Source organism: Camelus bactrianus, chromosome 16 (assembly GCF_048773025.1).
Source record: "Camelus bactrianus isolate YW-2024 breed Bactrian camel chromosome 16, ASM4877302v1, whole genome shotgun sequence".
NCBI lineage: Eukaryota > Metazoa > Chordata > Mammalia > Artiodactyla > Camelidae > Camelus > Camelus bactrianus.
Genome location: NC_133554.1, coordinates 30,712,048 through 30,738,919, shown reverse-complemented (window position 1 = coordinate 30,738,919; position 26,872 = coordinate 30,712,048). Strand labels below are relative to the sequence as shown.

Below are 26,872 nucleotides of genomic sequence, written 5' to 3'. Positions count from 1 at the left end.
AACGTCAGTGGTGAAGGGTCAAGGACTGTATTCGTCTGGAGTCTTTTTTAAAAAAGTTACAGCATTATTGATCAGGAGCAAACTTACTAGTTTTAAAAATTTCTGATTTTTTTTCTTTCCAAAGGCTTATATGCTTTTCTCCCACTATTTATTTTGTGAACAAATGCTACTTCATACTTACCAGACAGGGATTCATCTTTGATTTGTAACCTGCTTTCTTTACTCAGCAATGTCCTAAATATCTTTCCAAGTCAAATACATGTGATCATTCTTAATGAGCACCTGATATTCCTCATTGTACCAGAATCTGTTTATAAACTGTCTTACTAGTTATCGTTAGATATTAGGTTATTTTCAATACTTTCTGTACTATTACAGAAACTTTAATAGGCACCTTTGTATGTATGTTTTTTTGAGATAATTGTAGATTTATATGCGGTTGTTAAAAATAACAAAGAGCCCTTGTACAGTGCCTACTTTCCCCCAATGGTAGCATTTTGCAAAATTATGTTGTAAGCAGGATACTGATTTTTCTTGTGTCACGTGAACTCAAATTTGTACGTGTTTACATGTTTACATAGCTTTTTGCACATGTCCAAATCTTCTCTTGAACTAAAAAATTTTTAAACTAAATTTCTTGAAGTAAGAATTGCGGGGACCAAGAGCTTGACCTTTTTGTCAAGGTTCTGATCAAAGGGCTCATTCTTCCATGCCTCTGTCAACACTGACACTGCGGATATGTTTAGCACAGTCCTTCATAACTCAAAACTGCTTTTCTTCTACTTTCAAAGTTTTGTTTTTGACATTTAAATTGTCTGTTTGAACTTAAACTTTTGTGTTAGAAAAAATTCCAACCCCCCTTCTTCACATCTTATTTTTTTCTAAATGACTAGCCAGTTGCCAACATAATTTACTGATGAAGTACTTGACTAGGTTATCAAAAATGTAAAGTAGGGAATCATTAAAAAAGAGATGTTTAAAAAAAAAAGAAATGTTTATATTTAAAAACTATTTACTGATGTATGGCCATACATAGATGTATTTACTGTGTGGAAGAGGTGAATTTAGTACCCATGTTTAAAAGCCCAGAAAAAAACCTGGTTGCCCCCAGTTAGGTCATGGTGCCTCTCTCTCAGATCTATCACCAGGGCCAGAAGCCGTCAGGCACATCACAAAATGATCAGGATAGTTCTCACAAAACTATTTTACAGTGAATAGAGAAGAGGGATATATATTTTAGAGTAAGGAAAAGGTCAATCATGAGTTGCAATGTTTACAACATTTTATTAAAGTACAAAACTGTTGGAATTAAGCTAAATAGAAAAACATAGTAAATATTTACAAAAACATTGATAACACCATTCAAATCACACACATGTAACAAATGAAGGAAGAGCTTAAAAAGCTTACAAGTTGAAAATTATGAGATTAAACAGCTTACTGCTGAGTATGGCATCCATATAATACATAAGATCTTTGAATGTTGTCCCCCAGTCTTCTGCAATCTGGTGCCCCCCAAAATTTGTTCTTTGGGAGATTCAGAAGCAGCCAGAGGATTGTCGACAAATCAAGAGTTGAAGATAATCATAATTTACAGTCTAATTTTTTTCATTCTTTTTTGACTGTGTTGAAGTTATACAGACACAGCCAGGGTGTTTTTCTTCAGCATCTGCTAATATTCAGAAGAATATGAACAATTTTTCACTGCTTAAACAAAAATTCAGCACATAAAAGGCTGAGCGAGAAATATTTGGTACTGGAACTATAAAGTTTTAGCTGATGGAAATTACCTATAAAACTAATATAAAATGGAATTAATCATGTTCTATCTCATTTACTGAAAGGCAGAGTAGACACTTTTATGTCAAAGTCCTCTAATTTTAGCTTAATCAGTGGTCAAACTACATTTTGCTGAAGTGACCACAAACTATCTCTAAAGTCCAGAAGAACTTAAAATCAGATTTAAAAGACAAAAAACAGACTCAGTACATATATAAAGCAGAGAAGAAAACAATGCCCACAAGATGGTCATTACTTAAAGATGGTATTATAAAAAGATAAGGGACACTTACTTGGGTTCTACATACTTCATCTTGATGGTTCTGAATTAAAACTACCTTCCCCAAACTAAATTCACGGGGGAGGAAATTAAGAGATTCAGGTAACTTTAAAACCAGTCTTGGGCTCAATAAGACCATTTCTTAAAATAATCACCTCACATTTTAAAACAGGTCATCTTCATCTGATTCTTCGAGGTACTTTATAGGTTTCTTTGTCCTTCCAGATTTTGCCCGAGAAGCCACAGCTGAGTCTAAGTCCACATGGAACTCATCGCTCTCCTCCTTGGATTTCTAAAGAAGAAAAGCCCATAATTTGCACAGTATCAACCAGACAGCAGAATTTCAATGCAAAAAACATATCAAGAGAGAGGGAGCTCATTCTTAGCATGCCTGAGGTCCTAGGTTCAATTTCTATTACCTCCACTGAAAAAAAAAAAAAACTAAAAAATAAAGAAACCTAATTACCCACCATCCCCCCAAAAAGACTCAACACACTGTACACACAAAAACAAACAAAAAATATGTATCAGTAGACTATAACTCAAGGAGTTTTTCACCTTTCTAATAAGTAGTAAGAAATAAGACCTAGGGCAACTCTCTCATTGACTAGTGGTATATTTAACTTTTTTACAACTAAACTACATAGAATAAAAGGCTAATGGAGTCTGGGATTTAAATTTATTTTCTTAAAAATGTGCCAAATTAACAGCAAAGCTTGGTTATGAGTTTCAAAACAACCACAGCAAAAGGACAGAGTAGGATAAATACCTTGCTTGTGACTGCTTTAGAAATCATTTTCTCAAAATTAGAATCAGAATCATCAGAAGTGGAAGGCTTCCTTTTGCGGCGACCTTTGGTTTTGGGGGGATTAGGCTTTTTAGAGACATCAGAATCCATGTCTGGATCTTTTTTGGTTCCTTTAGGTGCAGCCCTTTTTTTGGCACCTGTAGTGGAGGTGGAAGACTGACCTGCAAGTCAACACAGGCATTCATCATGGCCACTCTTAGACAAATTGCTCGCACAGTGCTGCTTTCTTTAGCAACCTGTTGACTGTTTACATTTAACATAGGAAAAGACAGGCTAGGAAAAGACAAACTAAGAGATGAAAATACATTAGAGAATCAAAATATTCTTAAGCATCCAATTTTTTGTAGGTATATATATACCTTATGTTAAACATCTGTAACTGTAAGTCCTATCCCCGCCATAGAAATGAACCAAGATAACACCTGACATTTTGAGAAACATGCTGATTTTTAAACCTTTTGACTAGCAACTTTCATTATAAAGATCTAAAGATTTGTTTTCATTTGAAAAGGCTTAATATTAATATCAATAGTAAATTTGGGGAATAAAAAATTGAAACTGGCTTGCGGCAGCCAGTCAGTTAATCCCAATATTAACCCATCTCAAAGATTTAGGCTCACTTTTTGCTGCCGTCTTCTTCACTGTCACATTCTTTTTAGAAACGGGGTTTATAGTTTCAGTTACAGCTGGGAAATCAGCAGCAGGAGAGCTTGGAGAAGGTGCTACATTATCCTCGGCAACATCAGCATCAAGGTCCGTTACTTCATGTGGAAAGGAAAATAGTACATACAAGCAGTATGTGAAAATTTGTTTACTGCTTTTGTCCCTGCTCTGAGTTCCTATTTAAACACCAAGGCTGTGACTTTTCTGGAATATTTAGGCACACTTTCATAATATTTGTTCTAATTTCTGGATTCTCCATCAGCAAAAACACTTTTTTTTAATCTTTAGCGTAGTACCTGGCAAGCACACGATTACTTCTAGTATATTAAATACAGAACCTATCTATCTACAAAACTAAACCTAAAGAACAACATCAAGGTAATGCTAGCAAGACCCCACATTTATTTTCAAAGGCAGGACTTGGAGAATGTAGTCCAGATGAGAAGCCATGTGGACCTAACTGCTCCAGTAAAGCAGATGTCTCACTGTTTTTACTTGTATACATACCTGACTTGGCACTTCTCTGTGGCTTCAGTTCTTTGTTAGTATGTCTAAAATAAAAAAATAACATCCTGACAACCAATTCTAAATATGTCAAACAACAAAGAATATATCACCAACTATTAAAAACAATCACGATAAAGTAAGAGGATACTTACTTTGGGGAAGTTTTGGTCTTAAGTGAACTAGCATCTGATGGGACAAAATCTTCATCTTGAGTTTTTTCATCAAAATCTGAGCAATCTTCATCTGAATCCAAATCCATTGTGAATTTGGTTTTTGCTATTAAAGAAATATATACAAAGAAATATACAAAGAATCAAAGAGGATAACAGAAATATTTAATTTACAGATTAATACAATATTTTATGAAGATTTATTCTTCAGTTTAATCTTCTAAAAGATATTTTAGTTTCTTAAAAATTTAATATAATTACTGCTCCAAGATATAACAACTTCTGGGATTAAGTGCCCTGAAATACAGTGAGCCTTCAAATCTTTCAGCACCTGCAGCGTGTTCTTTAGCTTTCCTTACCTGCTGCTCTCCGTGGCTCTTTTTCTCGTGGAGGGACATCAAAGTTACTTTCATTACTGCTCATATCTGATTCTGAATCAGACCAAGGGTTTCTCTTCTTTGCTTTCTTGATTGGTTTAAATGGCAATGTAGTTTGTTTCTTTGTCTTGGTACCTGAAAGGGAGATAGGAATCAACCCACATTTACGTATTCTTAGACTCACTTTTCTCCAGCTATCATCCATTCATTCTTCAAATATTTACTGAGCTCTGTGCTAGTACTGGGAATACAGTGGTGCACAGAAATGAACATAGTCCCTCTTTCTATGGAGCCTAGAGGTTGGTCATCTAATCCCATAAATAAATATAGTGTGTTTTCATAGGATATGCAGTATGTATGTATATGTTTATAAGTAAGAGGCTTTTCCAAGAAAGAGATGCTTGAGCTGAGATCTGAAGGTTAATTAAGAGTTAAGTAGTTGAAGGGAGGTGGATGATGAAAACATTCCAGTTCAGGAAATAACATGTACAAAGTCCTGTGAGAAAACATAGTGCATTTAGGAAACTGAGAGAAATCCATTACAGCTGAAAAACAGAAGTCAGAGAAGAGTAGCTGGTCTTGTTAAGGATTTTGCTTAACAGGGAAACAATATGGCTAGATTTGCATTTTAAAGAGTTCTCTCAAGCTGCAATGTGGAGATGAGAAAGGCACAAGAATAGATGCAAGATCAACAAAAGTTCATTGCTGAAGTCAAGGCAAGGGAGACAATTCAAAAGGAAAAGAATGGAAAAAATGGCTAGGGGAATTTAACGGCTGAGTAAGGAAGTTTAAAGTCACTAAGTAGTGTCAATTCTTTTCCCCAAGTGTCTCTCATACACATCCTTTGCTATTTATTTCCCTCATCTCATCCCATGAAGTTAAGAAGGGCAATCTCCTTGTTGGTCTGACATAGTCCTTCCTTCATATCCTTGTGAGTATACCTATTTCATTATTTCCGTATAGAATCTAATCTTATCTATCTACCTCCAACAACCAGGTTTTCTAGCTCTCCATAATCTGGTTTAACTATTTTCTACTATTTTCCAATGTAAACTCCCCCCGTCAAGGGGGCCTTCTCACTGCCCCACGCATATTATGCCCATTTTCCTTCTCCCAGTCTAGAATACCTAAATATGACCCCATCTTCGAGACTCTAACCCAAGTTTTTACCTCTTTCTCAAAGCCTCTATAATCCACATGTACCCACACTCATCTCATCTTTTTCTAAAACATGATAATGACTAGTATGTACATCTTTATCATTCTTTCTTGATAAACCTCTTGAACGTAAATGCCATGCTCTCCCACTTTTTTTGTCCTCACAATATATGAGATAGTGATGGGACTATGAATGCTCAAAATACTTACTTGATTGATTGATTTTATATGCTAAATGATTGCTAGCTAAGTTTAAAGTTAAACATGTGTGGTATTATAAGGTCATTTTCTTGCACATGGCATAGACAGCATACTTTTATTACTTCTTTTTAATACTAAGATGTTGCCATTTGTTTTATTCATCTTTGTATTCCCCATAGAACTAAGCACTCATTATCTATCAAAAGCAGATAGAATCTATAAATAAACCTTAATATTTATGGGCAATGGATTTTTGGCAAGGGTGAAGACAATTCAATGGGTAAAGAAGTTTTTCCAATACATGGTGCTGGAACAATTGAATATCTACATGCAAAAGAATTAAGTTGGACTTCTTCCTTATGCCATATACAAAATTAATTCAAAATTACCTAAATGTAAGAATTAAAACTCTTAGAAGAAAATATAGGGATAAATCTTCATAACCTTGGATTTGGATAAAAGATCAGATATGACATGAAAAATATGAGCAACAAAAAGGAAAAAAAAGACAAATTAGACTTCATCAAAATTAAAAACTTGTGCTTCAAAGGACAGCATCAAGAAAATGAAAAGGAAAATAAACTAACCAAAGAAACTTAAAAAAATTAGTACACAGACTGGCAGAAAATATTTGAGAATCGTATATCTGATAAGGGATTGGTATCTAGAATACATAAAGAACTCTTACAAGTAACTGAACAATAAGACAAATAACTCAATTAAAAAATGGGCAAAGGATCTGAACAGACATTTCTCTAAAGAAATATAAAAGCCCCAAAGTGGAAACAACCTAAATACCTATCAGTTGATGAATAAATAGAATGTGGTATATTCATACGATGAAATACTATTTGGCAACAAAAAAGAATGAAGTATTGATACATGTTACTACATGGATGACCCTTGAAAACGCTGTGTTAAATATGAAAAAAGCCAGCCACCAAAGCTCACACATTAGGATTTCATTCATATGAAACGTCTAGAATAGGTGAATTTAGAGACAGAAAGTAGATTAGTGGTTGCCCAGAGGGAGAGGGAGCTGGTAGGAAATGGAGAATTGACCATTAATAGGTACAGTGTTTCTTTCCATGGCAAGAAATTGTTCTAAAACTATGCGTATACCAAAACCAATGAATGGTACACTTTACATGGGTGAATTTGGTATGTGAATGTCTCAATGAAGTTAAAAAAAGTAGATACTCAGTAAAGGCATAATCAAATGGTTAACATAATTGCTACTTCTATTTTATTTACTGAATGACTGTTAAGTATATCCCAGGTATGGTGTTGAACTCTAGGGGTAATACAAACATGACTAAGATGTGGTCACTGTCCTCAAGAAACTTTATATATGAATATATTATATATTAGAACCTCATAACTAGCTAGTAAGTGATATCTAATAAACTGAGCATTTTCTTTAGATAGCAACAGGAAGTATTTCATTAAAAAATAATCTCTTCTGAAATAAATCAAATCCCAAGGACATTATTAGGGAGGTTCAAGTATACTTCAGACATAGCTCTTATTCATGTTACTCATTAAGAACTTACTGAACATCTATGTGGAATGTACTAGCTAACAAACTCTATACCATTTTCCTTAAAATGTTTTAAGGAATGTACTAGCTAACAAACTCTATACCATTTTCCTTAAAATGTTTTAATACCTGGTTCTCTTTTCTGTTTCTTCTCCAATCTCTGTTTTAGGCTTTCTACTTCCATCCCATCCTCTTGAGAGTTTCCTTCAGTATTTTCATTCTAAAAGATAGCAAGACAAAAATGGTCACATTCTGCCAACTTATTATTTGAAACAATACAAGGTCAAATATACAAATATTTATCTGGTTAGAGTGATTTTTTTTTTCTTTGTGTTTTGGTTAGGAGCTCTGAATAAAGGTACAGGCATGACTTTTTCAAGATACTTAAACATTAAAAAAAATCAGCCTCATAAGAATGGAATGTTATGATTAGTTGATAAATTCCAAACTATAGGATTAGAAATTTTGTAATCTGTTCAATTTTAAGTGGGAAAATGCTTAAAGTATTTTATGTATAACATTTTCAAGAGCATTACCTTAATTTTCTTTTTGATTTTCTTTTCTGCCTCTGCTTTCATCTCTATGGTCACTTGGGGGATGACTCTTTTTCCACATGGAGAAGGCAAAACTTCAGCCATTTGTGTTTTTTTTCCCTTTGCCTTCGCCCCTTTCCCAGGAAGTCCTATTTGTTCATCTTGTTTTTCCTTTGCTTCAACAGCCTACAAAATGTTGATATAAGAAAGCAAACTTACAAGCTAACAAAGACATTACAGCATTTATTCTACTTTATAGGGACAGAATAAAAGGCAACAGTTAAACTGGTATCTGTTTGTTACATCTTAAGGTAAATTTGTGACAAGCTGTTCTATAACTAAGTATACCACCAATAATAGTGAAGATATAATTAAGGCACACTTTGAAAAGTGTGCTGAGACAGAAGATTTGGTTCTACATTTGAGGATAAAAAGGGGGAAACTGGGTGAAGGATAAAATACATACATACAGGTATATATATCTGTAAACTCAAGAAATAAGAAAGGGTGTGATTCCAGTAATGTACATTAGCCAATCAACTGATTACAAGTTAGACATCCATACTGAAGTGCAATAATATAAATCTGCCTGTTAGCCTTTTAGCTTAATTTAGGAAATATTTTTTCTTAGAATGTTGGAAAACAAACCACATTAGCAATTGTAGTAACAAAAGATCTCCTGAAACTACTGAGTACCCTGAGGGTAAATTGTCTTTTTAGGTTTATTTGGGGGACTGGGTTGATGTTCTTCCACATTTAAATTCTCTTTATCTTCTCAGTCCCAGCAGGTCAAAAATCAACTCCTGCCCCTTCCCCTCTTTTGTCTAAAAACTTCTAGAGAGTATGTTTCTTGGCATCATTTACTTTATTCCAACTAGTTTCAAACAATCTGTTATTTTATGTGTTATCTTGGAATGTTTCCTCATGCCTCCTATATTCTTCCTATCGCCAATTGTGAAATTTCTTGACAAAGAGATATACTGCTAGAATACATTATTTCACTAATAAAAATTCTAACATGGGCATTATAAACTACACACCTCCAGCTCTTCAATAAAAGCAGCCAAGTCTTCTTTCCACAAATCTGATGGACTCTTTCTCTTTAATGTTTCCAGCTCTTGCTCCTTCACAAGATAGTCAGAAAATTAAAGTTAACTTATAACTGAAAAATTGTGCTCTACACTGGAATTTGACACAACATTGTAAAATGATTATAAATCAATAAAAAATGTTAAAAAAATAAAAATAAAAAAAGTTAACTTATGTTCATAAACAGGATTTTCATGAAGCACAGAATTAAGTTTTTACTTTCACCATTAGAATACAACTAAGCAACACATACTATCCATCAACAACTCACTTTTTCATTTCTTAGTTTGCACAGTTCATCTTTCTTTTCCTTGGTTAGATACCAAAGAGGCATATCAAGAAGGTAGTTGAAGGTTGGTCCAGAATCTGCTACAGAGTCACTCTTCTCAGTTTCCTTTTCATTGTCACTCTCTTCATTTTCTTCTTCATCTGGAACCTAAAGGAGGGATTAAAATGTAGCTTTAATAGGAAATGTGAAACATAGACATTAGATTGTACATTCTTTAATAATGCAGAAAATGCTAACTAAGAAATCACCTTTTGTTGGGCTTCTTTCCAAGCCTTCACAGGATCCGAATCATATCCCCTCTGAATCAGAACTTTAATTAATTCTTTCTTAGGCTTATTTTCTGTTTAAACACATGTGAACAGAGATAATGGTTTTAAGCAATATTTTAGGAAAGGGACAAGGTTTTACCATATTAAGTCAAAGATTAAAACTGAAAATTAAACTCTCTTCTTGCATAAATTTATATATCCTAGTGGATAGCCAAGTCTTCTCCCTAAACCACTGACAAATGGAAATTACCACAAGGGGGCAGCCAAGTCATATATGAGATTGTGATCTAATCCTAACTCTTAACAGAAAATAATCAAAACCTTTATTTCTGATAAATATTGACCTCAGTTATACTCCCTGTCTTTTAATTTCAACACCTGAGTGGGCAAGTTTTTAGTGCCACCCATCCAAACACTGATTTTTTTTGATTATGGTCCCCTATGATGCATTTCTTCTCTTTTCCCTATAGTACGCCTCTACTAATGTCTACTGTAGCCGATTTATTAGACTTTGAGGAATACTAAGTTACTAGCTATACAAGAGTGAGGTTCCGAGTACCACCTTTCATCAGTTAACTTGATATAGGTCACACTTTTAGGCCCTTTATATTTACTCCTTAAGAAGACTGGATAGCCCCTAGTACTTCCTAAATTTCACTCAACTGAATATAATCTTTACTTGTTATTTTTCTTTCAGTCATATCCAATATTACTCATTTCAGTTTTGTCTTAAGCAATAATATCTGTGAAATTAGGGGACCGATATGTCATTGTTATTGTATTTTAAAATATTCATGACAATGAACATGTATCTACTAAGTTAAACATTTTTGTGAACCATAGAAAATTATCCTGCGATCACCAGTAACTTGGTTACCTGGCTTTCCTAGTTAGCCCTGGCTAGAATTGAGCTATTTCTTTTAACCTTCCAGCTTTAGTCAAAACTGTTTTCTTCCTGGTTAAACTTTGATTTAGTTGCTTCTAGAATGTCTTTAAAAAATTCCTTAAGACGTGACTCTTTTGGTCTTGAATATACAGTTTACTTACAAGCCGTTTAAAATCCTCCTTCCTTTTTTTGCTTTTCTATCAGACTTAACTCTGCTCTTTATCAGTTTATACGGGGACCTCTTCTAGCCTTCTATTCTCTTCCTGTCTAAATGTTAACTAAATCTTGATTTCTCAAGATGCTCAATCTAGGAAAAACTCTCTCTTTCAAACTATAAATGCTTAATTAGGTATCTGGAAGAAATGCTTGTATATGTAATCAGCAGAACTAAATGGATTTTGCCCTCTCCCCATCATTACTCTCACCAAAAATGTTTAAAGGAAGTTAGGCATGATTTTAGTCCAGGCAATTTTTGTTCCAAAAACATACCAATGATGATTTTGCCATCTATTTTCTCTAAGATAAAGCGAGCCTGATTGTTCAGTTTAGCAGATTCAGCGCCAAGCATTCCTAGAAGCCATTCTTTTCTTAATCCATAATATTTAAGCCTGAGTTCAAAGAAGTCTCTTAGAATATCCAATGCTGTATCATATTTCTTTAAACAGCCTACATGGTCAAAAAGCACCTAGAAAAGAAAAACAAGATTAGAGCCAGTAATTCATAAACTGGCTAAACTTTAATGGTTTTAGAGAAATGACTTTATTCTTTAAAAATGTAAAAGTCAAAGATACCCTTTTAAAACTGATATTAATCTTTAATGTGAATGGAAACATGTATTTCTTATGAAATAAGACATACCATCGAGTTGCATGTGAGACTAGTTTGGAGTTTGAAGACTTTGTGTAGTCCAGCTCTCTCTGCCTCTGCCAGTTTTTCTTCAGTCATCTTCACAACAAACTTGACAGTGGTGTCTGTATGGTATTCCCTATAATCTGTTATGAGAGGGGGCGTCTTCTCAGTGCCATTCAACATGGGTTCTAGAACCTGTTCTTTATATGTCTAAAGAAACAAACAATTCTTCTGTAAGTTTCTGAAACATTGGCTCCTGAATATTCAACAAACATTAGTACAGAAAGTGCTTCCCCAATCACAAAAAAGAAATCCACAGTTACCTGGGTCCATGTTCTGATGGGAAGTTCTGAGATTTCAATGGTTGTAGAATTAAGAATAGCTACTTCACCACTAATCACATATTGATTTGGAGCCAGCTCTTCAATAGTACCCTTGAAATTCTTGTAACTCGGAAGCTAAATTGATATTTTAAAAAAGAAAAGAATGTTTTCTAAATGTGATACTAAAAACAGAAATCACAACAGCATTAAACAATAAATCTAACATTATTAAAGTATGAAATAAATTTTATATTTGTGTCCTCTTTCATCATATCATCTACTGAACTGAAATCAGAGGAAAACAAAGGTTTCTAGTACCAGAGAATAGTTACCATTGGCAAAGGTTCCGCTCCATCCATCAAAAGTCTGATGTTATTCACAACCTCACGAACATCAAAGTTGGGGATTTTGCAGGACCAGCCAGTACCAATTCCTTCAGCACCATTTATCAGCACCATGGGTATAATAGGAATGTACCATTCAGGCTCAACACGCTGGTTGTCATCATATAAAAACTTCAATGTGTGATCATCTTTTGGTGGAAATAACAACCGAGCCAAAGGGCTAAAGAAAACAAAAAGTGTTACTTTATAAAAATACTGGCTTTGACACAACTTTCCTGGAAAGAACATGTGTTATCTCAGATGTATACGTGAAAATTGCCTTGGCTTTACTTGCTAATATTCATTTACCATTTATTGAGTACTTCTAGTGCCAGGCATTGAAGATACAAAGTCTTAGCCTTCAAGGAGCTCAGTAAAGGGAGATATTCTAGTACGGGAGATAGCCAATGAATATATGTTTTGTCAGGTGGTGGGGTAAATACTAAATAGAAAAATAAGGTAGCTAAGATTAACTAAGGGGATGCTAAAAAATGGTAAGCACTTTCTGACAGGATAACATTTGAGCAGAGAAATTGAGAGAATGAGCCACATGGCTGTTTGAAGAAAGAGTATTTATTGCAAGTCAGAGGCCCTGAAGGAGTGTGCTTGGCATGTTTGAATATAGGCATAGAGGCCAGATGTGTTTGGAGCAGAGACAGTATGAGATGGAATCAGAAGATTTGGGGAGTGGGAGCACAGATCATACAGGGTCTGGTTTGCTAAAATAGGGCTTTAGTTTTTTCTCTGAAGAAGTAGGAACCAAAATAACCTATTTTTAAAAATTAGCTGCCAAAAGAAAGAAGGATAGACTATAATATAACAGTCTATGTGAATATAATGAATGAGGTGGCTTAGTATTTTCCCAGTGCAGAGCCCATAGGATTTACTGATGAACTGGATGCAAGTGTAGAGAAAAGGAGTTAAAGATAACTCCAAGTTTTTAGTCTGAGAATTAGAAGGATAGCATTCCATTTACTGAGACAGGAAGACGAAGGATGTGGTTTTGAACTTTTTGAAATATTTATCAGACATCCAAGTAGTAAACATTGAGAGAAGAGTTGGACATAAAATTTAGAGGCCAGGGCTGGAGCTGTGAGACTGTATATATATATGAGACATAATCCATGGATGGGAGAGGAGTGTGGTTAGTAGAAAGAGATCTGATGAAGGGGCCCTGGGGCAGGCCAGTATTTGGAGGCTGAGAAGACCAATAGTCTGGTGTCTTGGAGGACAAATAAAGAAAGAAGAGTTTCAAGGATGGACTGATTAACTGTATCCTATGCTGTTGAAAGGCTGAATAAGATGACACCTGAAAACTGACCATTCATAATGTATTTTCCATAGACTTATAAAGAAGTAAAATTTCAACTTGTGGTATTTAAGAAAAGTCAAGCTCTTCTTTACTCTGACTCAAATTCTACAGCAGGGTTTCTTGACCTCAGCACTACTGACACCTTGGGTCAGATGGTTCTTAGCTGTGATGGTGCTGTCCTTCGCATTACAGAGTTTAGCAGTATCCCTGACCTCTGCTGACTAGATGGCAGTAGCATGGGTCCCCTAGTCATGACAATCAAAAATGCCTCCAGACACTGCCACATATCCCCTGAAGGGCAAAATCTACCTTGCTTGAGAGCCACAACTCTATATGGAGAAAAAGAAAATATAAGAAAGGGGAGTAAAAACATTTATAGTTTGGCAAGGAAACAATACTTCTAAGGGATACAAAGGCTAAGTTATCAAACTGAAATAGAATTTTGACTTTCTGCTCATTGCAAAGAGTAACACAATTTTACTTTAATTGAGCTAGTTTTAGAAAAATTAATAATCCAAGCATCTGTATCAAAAACACATTTTCTGACTAACTGAATTTTCCTATTTTTAGTCAACTAAATCTCACAATACTTCAAAATTAGAAATGGCAATTCACTAAAAGTTGGAAGCATACACACCTGAGCATTGTGAAGATGTATCGAGGACTAGCAGAATCCTTGCCACCATGCAGCCTGGTACCAAACTGACCAATGGGCTGCAAGAGGTTCAGATTATTGCTACCCACAAAATTCTGAGCCAAATTGATAATGGTCATCATTAGTGACATCTAGGGGGAAAAAAGATTCATTAATCTAACCTGTGGGCTTTCAATAATAATACGTCCATCATTATGATTATGCCTCACCATAACCCTATAAGGCTTTATGAAATATAGATGTTTATTGACTTTTCCCAGGTAAATACATGGCAGATGTAGTACCTAAACCTGAGACTTTTGGCTCCAAATTCAGGGCTCTTGCCTTCCAATGATTTCTAGCAAGTCCTATTCAACCTTGGAGGCATAGCTTCTCTCTTCACTCTCAGCAGAATGAAATCTTTCTTCCTTTGTGTTACAACACTTTGCTCATTTCTATTCTAGCATGTATCACTTTATTCTATAGTTGTGTGTGTGTGTGCGCACATGCTAGCATGTATCACTTTATTCTGTAGTTGTGTGTGTGGGTGCATGCGCGTTTATGTTCCTCTGGTTGAACTGTGATTATACCTTAAAGGTAGAGAAGATATTTATCTTTGTATCCTTGGTACATGGTAAGCATTTAACAAATGTTTGCTATGTGAACATCTACTAAGTACCTGCTATATTGTGATTGAAAGCAACAAGCAAGACAATCATTACCTTTAAAGTACTAGAAATTTATAGGCAACTAATCCTTTAAAACTGTTTTACATAATAAATACAAAAAAGCAATTTCAGTTACAAAATAAAAAAGGAGTATGTATATATATGTTTGCATAAAGTCAATTCAGATATATACAAAAAATTGGAAAGTTGTCCTTTCCAATGCTCAGGGATAACAAAAGTTCACAATCTAAAGCATATACTTTAAGTATTTTTCTGCCTCTTTTCCCCCCTCACCTGACAATAGAACATGGACATTCTTCCATGTTAGTAGATATAGATTTACTTAAGTTATATCACTGATTCCATGCACAGATGTGTCACAATTTATAATAATTTCCCAGTTGATGGATATTTTCCACGTCTAAATTTTAGCATAACAAAGTTATAATAAACATTAATAAAGATCTTTGAACAAAGAGCCTTGCAGATCCTATAGTATCCTTATAGGAATATTATTTTTATAAATAGATTTGTTATGTCAAAAGGTAAGCACATTCATGGTTTGATAGATTCCATCAAACTCTACCATGGATGCACCAGCTTATACTTTCACCAACTGTTTAGAGACTGACTTCGCAGGTATTTCTGCTATAATACTGTCTGGAAACATAGATTACGTGTTTACCTCACCATGATGATATGAGGACATCTCAGCTACTGATCCAGCTAGCTGGGCAACTTTCACCTCTCGCTTGTCATTCCGTTTGAAACATGTAAACAAAACCTTTCTCTGACCTGGTTTCAAACCTTCAAAATGAAAGAAGTATAAATATTAATATCCTCAATTTAACCATTTCTGGGCATTGATTTCCATCTTATGATAAAAACAGGCTAATAAATTGGAACTCACCATCTACCATAGATGGGATAGATCTCTCATTATCAGAATTTGAGAACAGGATAAGTTCCTTGTTTATGAAGTCATTGTATGTCAGATATGTGGTAGTTTGCCCATACAAGTAATCCTGAGGAACCAAAGAAAGTATTACATGATCTAGTTTAAAATTAAAAAACAAACAAAAACAAAAACAAAAACAAAAAAACAAAAACCACTGGTCTTAACAATGCTTTATACAAAATAAAATAAAGATACTTCTTAGAATTATCATTTCTATGATAATTCTGAAGTCCCTCAAAAATAAAGAATTATGAGGAAGTATTTTATGTTTTAAAGACAAAGCAAATTTAATTGCTGCATAACTAGAAAAAAAGGGCACTGACTTTGTAGTTTCTTTCAGGTCCAATACATTTATGCAGAAGCCTAAACAATAATAAGGGCATTTATATATAGTTATCTATTATTAACTTTTTAACTGAAATAACTATTCAGTAACTTTAATTTGCCATAATATTGATTTGAAAAGGTCAGCAAATAATACATTTTGTGGGATATATTTTAATTTTTTTTACCTCAGGAAGGCCAAGTAACTTTCGTTGCCTTCTATCTTCCATGAAATGAGTTAACCATTCCTTTCGATCATCTATCTGTTTTTTGCTAAAGGCCTATAAATTAGAAGATGAAAAAGATGCAACTGGTTTTAATAGATTCCAAAATGTTTTTTCTATAAAAAAATTAACAAATAAACAACAAAAACTCAGTTTTCTAAAATATCTGGTTCCTTTCTCTGGGATACGCCTACTAAAAACATTCTAATCTATAAAACATTTTATTATATGAAAATTTCATGTTTAAAATGATTGCTTAAAGCACTGATTTCTAAAACTAGAATGTATGTATGAAATACAACTCAAACTCACCAGGCTGATTGCAGCATCATCTTCAGGACCAGAATATTTGAATTGGATACGATGTCTTTTCATATCTGCGAAGTATTCTTTAGCTTCTTTTGATGTGCTGGTGCCCAAACCTACAAAACCAAGAATACAAGTTACTCCATATAATCTCGCACAGTGGTATATAACAAAATGAGAGGTCTAAAAGAGATTCATTACAAACCTTTGTAATATTTGACTTTCCATTTTTTATGATTTGGTGTAGAACTCTTCCATTCTTCAAATTCAGGAAGGCTATAGAATGCCATTTCTTGCTTATTTTTAGACACCTGAAGTAAAAAACACACCACTGTGGCTTTCTATAGTGCTGGGTTCTCTGCATACCACCATACATCACTGGGGTTATATGTGTTTCCAGGGTTGAGGAGCAGAGCCTTAAAATATCCATTGTGGTATCTTAGAAATTAGTATACCTTTACAATGGGAGTGATAAATTCCTCCAGAAAACGATGTCGCAGAAGAGAGGGCCAGTTGTGGTGGATAAAATTAATCAGCAAGCCTTTGATATGGGAACCATCTTGGTCCTAGAAATATTTGGAAAGCCAAAACACTAAAGAATTACTTAGAAACTCAAAAAAAATTAGAATTGACCTATTGATAATTTCTCAAAATTCTTTCTATGGGGATTAAAAAAAAGGCTATTAAATATCAAAATTCAGTCACTTAACCTGTGTATATATAATATACATATAACATAAGCATAATACCTGATTAGATGTGGATTAAAGATAATGAATAAAGCTCTAAGTTAGGTAATTTCCTTTCATGGCAGGAAAGCGATACAACAATAAGATATGAAAGTTTAATTTAGTTTAACAATCTAAAATATTTGATAATCTGACCTGATCTGTCATAATCATTATCTTCCCATAACGTAGAGTCTTCAATGAATCTTCATCTTCATAGTTTTTCTTATACTGAAGACCCACAATCTTGATTATATTGTTAATTTCAGCATTTTCCATTATCTGACATGGACATATAGAAAAAAAAAGGTAATATTTTGTTTACAAATTTTAAAAGAACAAAGAAATACAGCAGTATATATTGCTTGGGTTATCTTGAACTCCAGTATTTTGAGTGATTAGCCTCTACTTTGGTAAGTTAGAAGAAAGATGTTAAGATATGCTACAATGTACCCAATTTCCTAAAATAACAACAAACTGTCTGAGATATATTTCAAAATGCCCAATAAGGGAATGAAATATAAGCATGAAGTCCTGCATTATAAAACTAGATTTAGATTCTAAAGATAGTTTTTATATATTCTACCTGTTTATGAGAAGCTTCTCGAACATTGAGTATTTTTCCTCTAAGAGGAAAAACCCCATATTTGTCTCTTCCAACCACACCAAGGCCTGAAACAGCCAAAGTTTTAGCTGAGTCTCCCTCTGTCAGGATAAGTGTACACTCGGTTGAGTTTCGGCCCCCTAAAATAAACAAATTATTATTAGTACATTTAGTTCAACCTCAAACATACTGACTCAGACATGTGATAAAACACAAATATAATTTATAATTCATAACAAGTTGGCTTAGGAGTAAAATGGAGCTGAGTAATTTGACATATATTTTCACTCAAGTTTGTAAGTTAATAAAGTCTTAGTTTCTTAGACTAATTTCTCATGACAATTATAGTGCTGTGAAACATTCATTTGATCATATTAAATTGAATATATTTGTTGGTGATGGGGTTTAGAACATGCTACCCCAAAGTATGGCCAAATTGAATATTTTAAGCTGAGGGAGTTTTGAGCAAATGGTAGAAGCAGGAAGATCTCTCTGACCTCCCCTGAAGCAGGTCATAAAACCTTTAGGTAAGAGGTGCCCTCCTTATAACCCGAGGAAAGGAACATTCTAATCCAAGGCTGAGGGACACAAAGAAGAATCTGAATGAAAAGGCCCTGCTAGGTTTCTCCAAGTTTACTATACTTAGCTCATAATCTTTAGCCTATCATATCTTTCCACAGCTTTCCATTCTTCACCAAAGCTAGCAGAAATACAATTAGGTTTAACTGTTTCCTTGGGTATTCATTTCCCTATGAAGATTCTGGTGTCACATAAGAAGTATATAAATAAATTCAAATGCTTTTTTCCTGTTAATCTTTCTTTGTCAGTTTAATTTTCAGAGACAGCCAAAGACCTAAGAAGGCTGAGAAGACTTTTTCCTCCTCTACATTAGGTAATAGATCACTATATAAACATTCTTGTTTTAAATCCCAAAATAATCACCTCAACACTATTTATAACAGCCAAAAATTGAAAATGATCCAAACGTTCAATAACAAGGTACTGGTTGAGTTTTAACAAAGTACAAATATTCTGTTGAATATTAAATGCCAAGGGAAAAACATCCACAGTAAGCTGTTAATGAATAAAATAAATAACTGAACTACAAGATTTAAAGTTTGGAAACTTTATTATTTATTACATGTATACCTGCATCATTGGCATCATCAAGTTTGGGAATTCCTTTGATTCTGTTATGTTTTACAGCTGAACACTTCTTGTTTAATTGGATCTGGGCCTTAAATTTCACCCAGTTTAGTATGCTTTCTACAATACCACAGCCTGTTGCCTGAAAATGAGGAGACTCATGTTAGGGAAGAAGACTTCTGTCAGAAATCTAGAATACAAATGAGCGCCCATAAAAATTAAAATAATTCAAAGATGAATAGCAGTAGGAAAAAAAATGTCTGGATAGAGGGTGGCACATCTTTTTGTCTCTGGTTATTACTACTGAGGGAATTGGTTCCTTTGGGTTCATTCACTCAATAAATATTTACTGACTATGTGTTTATATTGTCCCAGGCACTGAGCTACAAGATCTAGTGGTTAAAAACAAATTAGACATGGTCTTTGTCCTCATGAAATTTAATATACAACAAATAAATAAAATGAGAAATTACAGCATGATTAATATTATGGAGAACTGAAAAAAGCATGTTACATATAATAAGGTGTGTCTAGTGTTATACTAGAACAAACTTAGTTGGGAAAAGGAGTAGAAAGTAAAGGCTTTCCTAAGGATATGACATTTAAGACATAAAACAATTAGCCAGGTGAAAAGCATTTAAGGCAAAGGGATTAGCTAATGTGAAAAAGCTCTAAGGAGAGGAAGAGTACTATGCTTTTGGGTAATTTAAAGCCAGTAGGAGTGAAGCTTAGATAATACAGGAAAAGTGGTACTGAGATGAGGTTGGAAATTGCAGGGTCTTGTAGGCCAAATTAAGGAATTTGGACTTAGATTTACGCAACCTAGCAGTTGTTTGGGGTCTTTTACTAAAATAGGAAATAGTATTGTTTTTTGGGAGTGAGGGAGCTACCTGCACGGAGGTCAGTAAATATGGAGAACTAATTCAGTTTTGGATGTGTCTACTGGGAGCAACTTTAGGCATTCAATGTTCAGTAAGTAGTTAGATGGGCTAACTTCAGAAGTGATCTAAATTGGTGATACGTAATAGGTAAATACAGATGGCATACACATGGTAATCAAGGCCCTAGTAAGACTTGGTAAGAGTAAGAGTCTTTTATTTCCTTTTCCGAGTGAGAAGACATGTGGGAGGAATCTCTGTGCAGAGCTGAGAAGGGCAATGGAAAATAAAACAAAGTGATTCTAGTTTTTATTCCTTCTAAGTACTTACAGCTTTGATGAATTTTTCACTCAATTGGCATGTTGATCCAAAGCTCTTGACTTGTAAAGTCATGTTCTCTTTTGTCTGGGAGTCAAAGGTTGGGTTTTCAATTAAGGCATTCACAAAGATCCACATGTGATTTTTTACCTGCAGTATAAATTGATAGTAAATCACTAAAAACTTACTCATGCTTTATTTATAGCCTTTCTCTTCTTCCTTGACTTTAGCAAAAGAACACTAAAATATAATACCTGATGTGCTTTAACTGCAACACCGCCTTTGTTCTTCTTCTTCACAACATCAACAAGTTTAGTCACAATCTGATCAGCTACATAATCAACATGTCTGCCACCCTAATGAGGAAAAATACCAAACTGTAAATTCATTATCCTCAAAATGATAATAATAATCAAACAAAAAATATCTAATTTAGCTTCCTTTATGCCAAGGTAGCCAAATATTCAAATTCATTTTATATATTAAAAACAAAACTTATATGTAAAGATAAATCATGGTTAATAACTAAAAAATAAAATTACCTTGGAAGTAGCAATGCTGTTGACAAAGCTAATTTGCTGAAAGCCTTTTTCACTCATTGTTAAACACACTTCCCACCTGTGGTTTACTTGTTCATGGATAATTTTCAATGGATTGCCAGTTTCATCTACCTTATCCTTCAAATACATATCTACATAGCTTCGGAATCCTTTTACCTGTACAGGAATTAAAAATAATGGTATTAAAAATATTTTCAAGTAAATTAAAAAGTAGACTATAAGAATTTTTCAAAACTAGAATATGAAAATGAGTATATGTATGTGAATGTATGACTGAAACATTATGCTGTACACCAGAAATTGACACACGGTTTTAACTGATTATACTTCAATTAAAAAATTAAAATAAAAAAAAATTTTTTTCCAAAACTAATGAAATGGTGTTCACTGATGGGCACAAGACAATGGTTATTAAAGGTCATAAAAGGATTTATTTAGGAGATTCTTTGAGAAAGACTTTAGTGAGCTTGAAATGAGCTAACTAAAAAAATGTGGTATACTGGCTTCTTTACAGAAACATATCTGAGAAGGGGTAGGAAAAATATGGGAGGAAATAAAAATCAACTTTGCCTCTGACAATGATAAAAAAGACCCTCACTGCTGAACACCCAGGAAAATACTTACTGGAAGCTTACTTCCATTGAGAAAGACCTTGACATCTTTAGTAGATCCAGCAATATCATATGCTCTTCTAACCATCAGTGCAACAATATCTTTGTCTAGGCTTTGCATTTTAAACTTAGACAAATCAGGGTGGAAGGTAATACATGTATAATCCTCTCCATTAAAGGGCTTGAGTTCCATCTCACCAGCTTTCCCCATGTTATTCATCCACATCTATGGAAACAGAATGGAGGAGAGATAAATTCAAGTAATCTCACAAACTGGAACTAAATAACACAAATTTATAAGTCCTAAAACAAAACAAAACAAAACAAAACCCAAAACACCAGCCCTCCACCAAAATCCCTAACACATGTTTATGAATAATTCCCCATGATTTAAATAGCTTATAAATGATGTTAAATTAAACCAATACTGCCATTGTAAATTGCTGTAGTACAATTTATAATCAAGCACAAGATACCCATTTACTTGCCTGTTTGAACATTTTCTTGTATTCTCTACTGGCTGTTTCCACAGTAAATTTGGTACTAAATATGTTACACAATTTGGCTCCATAGCCATTTCGACCACCTGGGCAAATAAATATAAAATACTATTTAATTGTTATTATCTCATTAACAGCTTTATTTCTTAATCATTGGCACTGCTATTCAGTTTTAGAGATTTATTCCCATACTTTTAACCTTTGTGCCACAGTCATTTAAAAGATGTATTTTTTTCAGCAACAAATATCTTTATTTTCCTCAGGACTGTACCTGTTACTTTCTTTTCTTCATCATCATAGTTACTAGAAGTTAGGAGCTGTCCAAAGATGAGAGCTGGGACATACATCTTCTCGACTTTGTGTTCAACAACAGGAATACCTTTTCCATTGTTCCATATACTAATTAAATTGTTTTCCCTAAGAAAAGAAGATTGAAAATTTTCTTTTTGTAAAATAGACATTAAACAAGTGCTTAATATTTTTTATATTTAAATATTATTTCTAAAATACATGAATTCACAAGTTTCAATTTCTTTATAATTCTTTTTCATATATACCTTCTGAAATTGAGCATGCTTACTTAGTTCCTGACACTCCTGAAACAGGAGCCAAGAGGAAAAAAAAATAGTCCTTTTCCAACACCTGAGCAGACACTGATAATACTGAAAAAATATGAAACTTTAAAATGATAGAATAAACAAAGGGAAATGATTTATACCCAATGGAAAGAAAAGGACAAAATTTGGAAACAATATTATTATACTGCTTTTAAGAGGATCACCTTTATTGTCCCAGCTCCCTTAGATTTCCCACCTGACAAAGCATATTGCAAAACAAATGTGAAAGGGCATTACCAATTGTAAATTTCCCTGCTACAATAAAATGCTAAAAATTTATTTGTACTTACTTATCTCTTAGTTATTTTAAGTTAATTCTCAAAATATATTTTAGTTATAACCACACTATGGTTCTTATTACAAATAGTACTTAGTATTAGCTACAAAAGAGACTAATTAAAAACTAGCTTAACATTTTTTTAAAGACTATGATATCAAGTCCTTAGGAGCATTTAAGTACATCACTAACACTTACATTTCCCCAAAGAAGCCTAAAGTATAGTTTATGTTGTAACTGATCAGGCTAATAAAAAGGTGAAGCAACACCCTGAGTACCCACAAAGGGACGTCTACAAGCAGAAATGTTAGATCAAATTATTCTGTATCACCACCTGCTGGTTTACTATTTGAATAGCACCATGAGAAAAAGTTCAGACTCCAGAATACTTAGAGCAACTATTGGATGAAGTGTCATAATGTCTGTAATTTATTTTGAAATGATTCAGAAAAAATAGAGATGGAGCAAATAAGGCAAAGTGTCGATAACTGCTGGACCTAGATTTTAGGTATTGTTCATTTTAGCATTCTACTTTTCTGCACTTTTGCAAACTTTTATTTAAAAAAAGCCAACTTTATTATAAATCAAAGTAAATGCAACTAACAGTAATAATGAGCTATAAAAAACTAAAGACTAAGCAAGAGACTTACGGGTCAATTGTGACTCTAATACAAGACATTTTTGGATCCCTTTGTTTGTTGTCTGCAGCATTGACTGAAAGAAAATAAAATATGCATTTGTAAAAAAAATTAAAATATTTTTAAAAACATTCTTTAACCCTAAGATATAGAAAGGAACATATCTCAAACAGCACAGGAGTAACATTAATGAGGTGTTAATTTAGTAATTTTTATTCATAGTCCTGTTTGTAGGAAAGAATTCAACTTCCTAGATTCCAGTAGACTGCTACACCACCCATCATTTGAAATCATAGTTCTGGCTACAGAGTGTTTGTTAGGAATGATACTTCTTGGGAAGGATCTGAGCAGTTGATCATTATAATAAATTCACTTACCCAGAATCTCATCAAAGATCTTGTATAAACCAGGAACAAAAGTGACTTCCCTATAGTTCATGCCAATATCTTCATCGTAAACCCACATTTGCTAGAAACAAGGTAAAGAAATATGGTTATTTTTACTGTATATTTATTCTACTTTATCATCATGATTACTGTAAAGTCTTCTAGATTAAGTACGACAATATGTATGATACCTTGGGTCAGTTCCAGCTACACTCAAAATACATGAACTATAGAAAACTAGCCTGGAAAAGTATACACCTTAACTACATAGTAACTGCATTTAATTAGCTTGGTTTTACCTGGGTCACTGATTCCACAGAGCCAATGTAGGTGTCTGGGCGGAGCAAAATATGTTCCAATTGCGTTTTCTTTTGATAGATTCTCTCAATAGACAGTCTTTTCTTAGCATCTTCATTTTTCTTTGCTTTGTTGACTTGCATATTTTCATTTACAGGCTAGCAATTTTTTAAAAATTGAAGAAAAGCGACTCTTAATCACAGGTTTATCAGAAATCATAAACAAAACACCTACCATGATGATCTGCTTAAGCATACTGTAACAAATCACAGCCTTCTAGCAGGCATCGGTGGAGTTGACATCGTTTTTGTATCAACACGGCAATTTAAGTTAACTGCAGCCAGGTTCCCGGGTCAGTTCAAACAGACACTTTACCTTGCCAAGTGTATCCCGCATGGAAATATTTTTATGTATTAGATGCCAACAGTAGAATTCACCCCCTTCTTTCATCTACGCCGCCCAAATTTACTAAGTGCCTCCTATGTCCCCGGCACATAACAGATTCTATGGCGGCAGCCTCTAGGGAGGCAGCCTCTAGGGAGGCTATGGATTCCATCCTTTGGGCACGTTAACGTTTTGAACACAGGAGGGACAGACTTTGAGCACCTCGGGCCTGCCGGCTGCACAGTGGGAACCTTGGGCCTAACTCTCCACCTTCTAAGGTCAGGGAGGTTCAATCCCGTTTTCGGTCGGAGGGGAGGAGAGGAAAGCATCAGTCTGTGCTGCTTAAAGCCCCACGCGGACCATTACCACACAGATGGACCAATCGAATCTCTAGAAAGTGAAACGCAAGGCCACACCTAGAAGTCAGTTTAGCCGATAATACTTCGCTATGTGCACCATAAAGGGGTTTCAGCCTCTTCACGCCGAGCCCAGGGAACCCAGGTCGACGCCGAATCCCGGCGTCGAGCCCGCGGTGGCCTCACCACAGCCCAGGCCCCTCCCCCCTCTCACGGGCAGCCAGAGAGATGCCAGGCCGTGCCGAGGCTCCGCGACGCGTCCCTTCCGCGAGCTGTACCTGCAGTGGCGACACCTCCATGGTGACGGTCGTGAAGGGACTCGAGAACCCTGCAAGCGACTAAACCGGCGGGACTCTCGAAACAAACGCGGAGCAAGCCGCTTCTCCACAGACGCTCGTCAGTTAGGAGAGCGCTTCCACTACGGTTTGAACCTTCGGCTAGCCCGCCCAAAGCAGATAAGCCAATCTCTGACGCGCTCTCCCGGGTTTGGTCTCGATAAACCAATCAGAACCTGGCTCTGATATTCACCAATGAGCGGCTGAGTTGGCCGGGGCCTGTTCGAACGAACCAATTAGGTAAGGGGGGCGGGACCAGAGTGGTTTCAAAAAGCACCACTCGGAATCGTAGTGAAGAGACCGACAGGGAATCTAGCCAATGAAGAGGGCTGGTTTGTTCTCTCTGCGTAACTCTGAAGAGACGTGCTGTGGAAGTGGGAAGGGGTTTTCTGAGGTGCAGGCTGCGGTAAAAAGAGAAAGGAGAGGATATCTGTACCACAGGAGCTGCTAACTTATTTCAGATCCCTGAAACCTAAAAACCATCCTCCATCCTGAGATTTGTTTGTTTGTTTTTGTGTTTGTTTTTGTTTTCTTAGCGAGAGGAACGGGAGTCCCGGTCAGGCAGCCTAGCGATTTAATTCAGTTCAGCGAACTGGCTCTGGCGTCTGCCCCGCCGCTTCTTCCCGCCATCCCCCTGTCCTGAATTTACTTTTTAAAAAACAGAAGCGCTACATATGTGGTTTTGGATTTTCGTGTAATAGAAAGGCATGGAGAGCCCACGCAAAAGAGAGCGCAGCGTTCAAGGCCCCTGGAAGAGCGGCGCGGAGCTGCATCTGGTCAAAGGGAGTAATTTGTAGTTATCTCCTCAGGAGCTGAGCGGCCATTCTAGGACGACAGCGTTTTCCTCAGACGGCCAGCAGGATGCCCTCTTACTTATTACTTTTGCTCTCTGTGTTACGTCCCCTTAGCTCTGCAGCCCAGATTTGATAAGGAAATGCTGAAGACCCAAGTGTTTATTACTCTGACGTCTAAATGTTTGAGTGGGTTTCTTCTGTCCTCCTCAATCCACAATATTAAAATGACCCCAAAATGTCGTTGCCCTTACAAGATGCTAGAAAAAAGTAAATAACTGCACAGTTGGACTACCAATTCCATCGGAACCACCTCCTTCCAATCATTATTTCGGGTTTCAGTCCCGACTCGGCAATTTGCCAGTCGTGTGGTCTTGATGGAGACAGCTTCTCCGGTGCTTTTGTTTCCTCTGCTCAAAAGGAATAACAATAACAGTATTCCCTCAGTGGTGTGAGAGGATTACAGGACATAAACAGAAAGCAGTTAGAATGGTAAGCTCACAGCATCAGAATAAGGAAGCAGGGATTTTCCTTAGGTTGGCATGACAATTTGTGGATTTAATCTTTTTTTTTTTCTTCGAAAGGAAATCAGGTCAGCCAGTTGTTAAATCGCCTCAGCATAACCAATGCTCACTCTGCTGGCAAAGCCCCAGGGAGGGCCAGTGAGGAGAGGGTGTGTTGTGACAGGAAGTCAGGAATGGAAGTGGCCCATGAGCCCATGAGGGTAACTGGGAAAGCCAAAGGAATGGAGCTTTGGTACTGCTCTGGTCCCTGTCCTCTGGTCTCCTGGCCTCCACTAATTTTTGAGTGTTTTCAACACCTCAATGCATAGGACCACTAGAGTCTCAGAGCAGTCGTAGGGAAGCCCATCCAGTAGCTTCTGCCCACCCAGTAGCTTCTGCCCACCCAGAAGGCT

The 26,872-nt window shown here is 35.4% G+C and overlaps 1 protein-coding gene across 1 annotated transcript; it reads right to left on the bottom strand.

Annotated features, from left to right (window-relative positions):
• Positions 1-1,260: 1,260 nt before the first annotated feature.
• TOP2A (DNA topoisomerase II alpha) lies at positions 1,261-25,287 on the bottom strand. Its single transcript, XM_010960445.3, has 35 exons — positions 25,109-25,287; positions 24,093-24,248; positions 23,785-23,875; positions 23,420-23,483; positions 22,147-22,292; positions 21,864-21,961; positions 21,389-21,601; positions 20,747-20,920; positions 20,459-20,560; positions 20,217-20,354; positions 19,012-19,150; positions 17,845-18,002; positions 17,415-17,540; positions 16,986-17,096; positions 16,736-16,841; positions 16,537-16,646; positions 16,189-16,281; positions 15,629-15,743; positions 15,404-15,525; positions 14,054-14,202; positions 12,054-12,285; positions 11,722-11,856; positions 11,408-11,608; positions 11,039-11,234; positions 9,643-9,734; positions 9,377-9,541; positions 9,057-9,140; positions 8,020-8,202; positions 7,613-7,703; positions 4,567-4,719; positions 4,190-4,313; positions 4,038-4,081; positions 3,488-3,628; positions 2,829-3,028; positions 1,261-2,351 (listed from the first exon to the last, which is right to left on the bottom strand). Exons 1-35 carry the CDS (start codon positions 25,127-25,129, stop codon positions 2,223-2,225), a joined length of 4,602 nt encoding a protein of 1,533 aa, XP_010958747.1. The 5' UTR covers positions 25,130-25,287; the 3' UTR covers positions 1,261-2,222.
• Positions 25,288-26,872: the final 1,585 nt, after the last annotated feature.

Excerpts from the sequence above, each read along its gene's own strand:
- TOP2A (XM_010960445.3), bottom strand. The coding sequence starts at position 25,129 with ATGGAGGTGTCGCCACTGCAG. Across the intron at positions 9,735-11,038 it reads AGATGGCAAAATCATCATTG|AAAATAAGCCTAAGAAAGAA; the intron begins GTATGTTTTTGG and ends GTGTTTAAACAG. Across the intron at positions 3,629-4,037 it reads ACAGAGAAGTGCCAAGTCAG|TAACGGACCTTGATGCTGAT; the intron begins GTATGTATACAA and ends TTCCACATGAAG.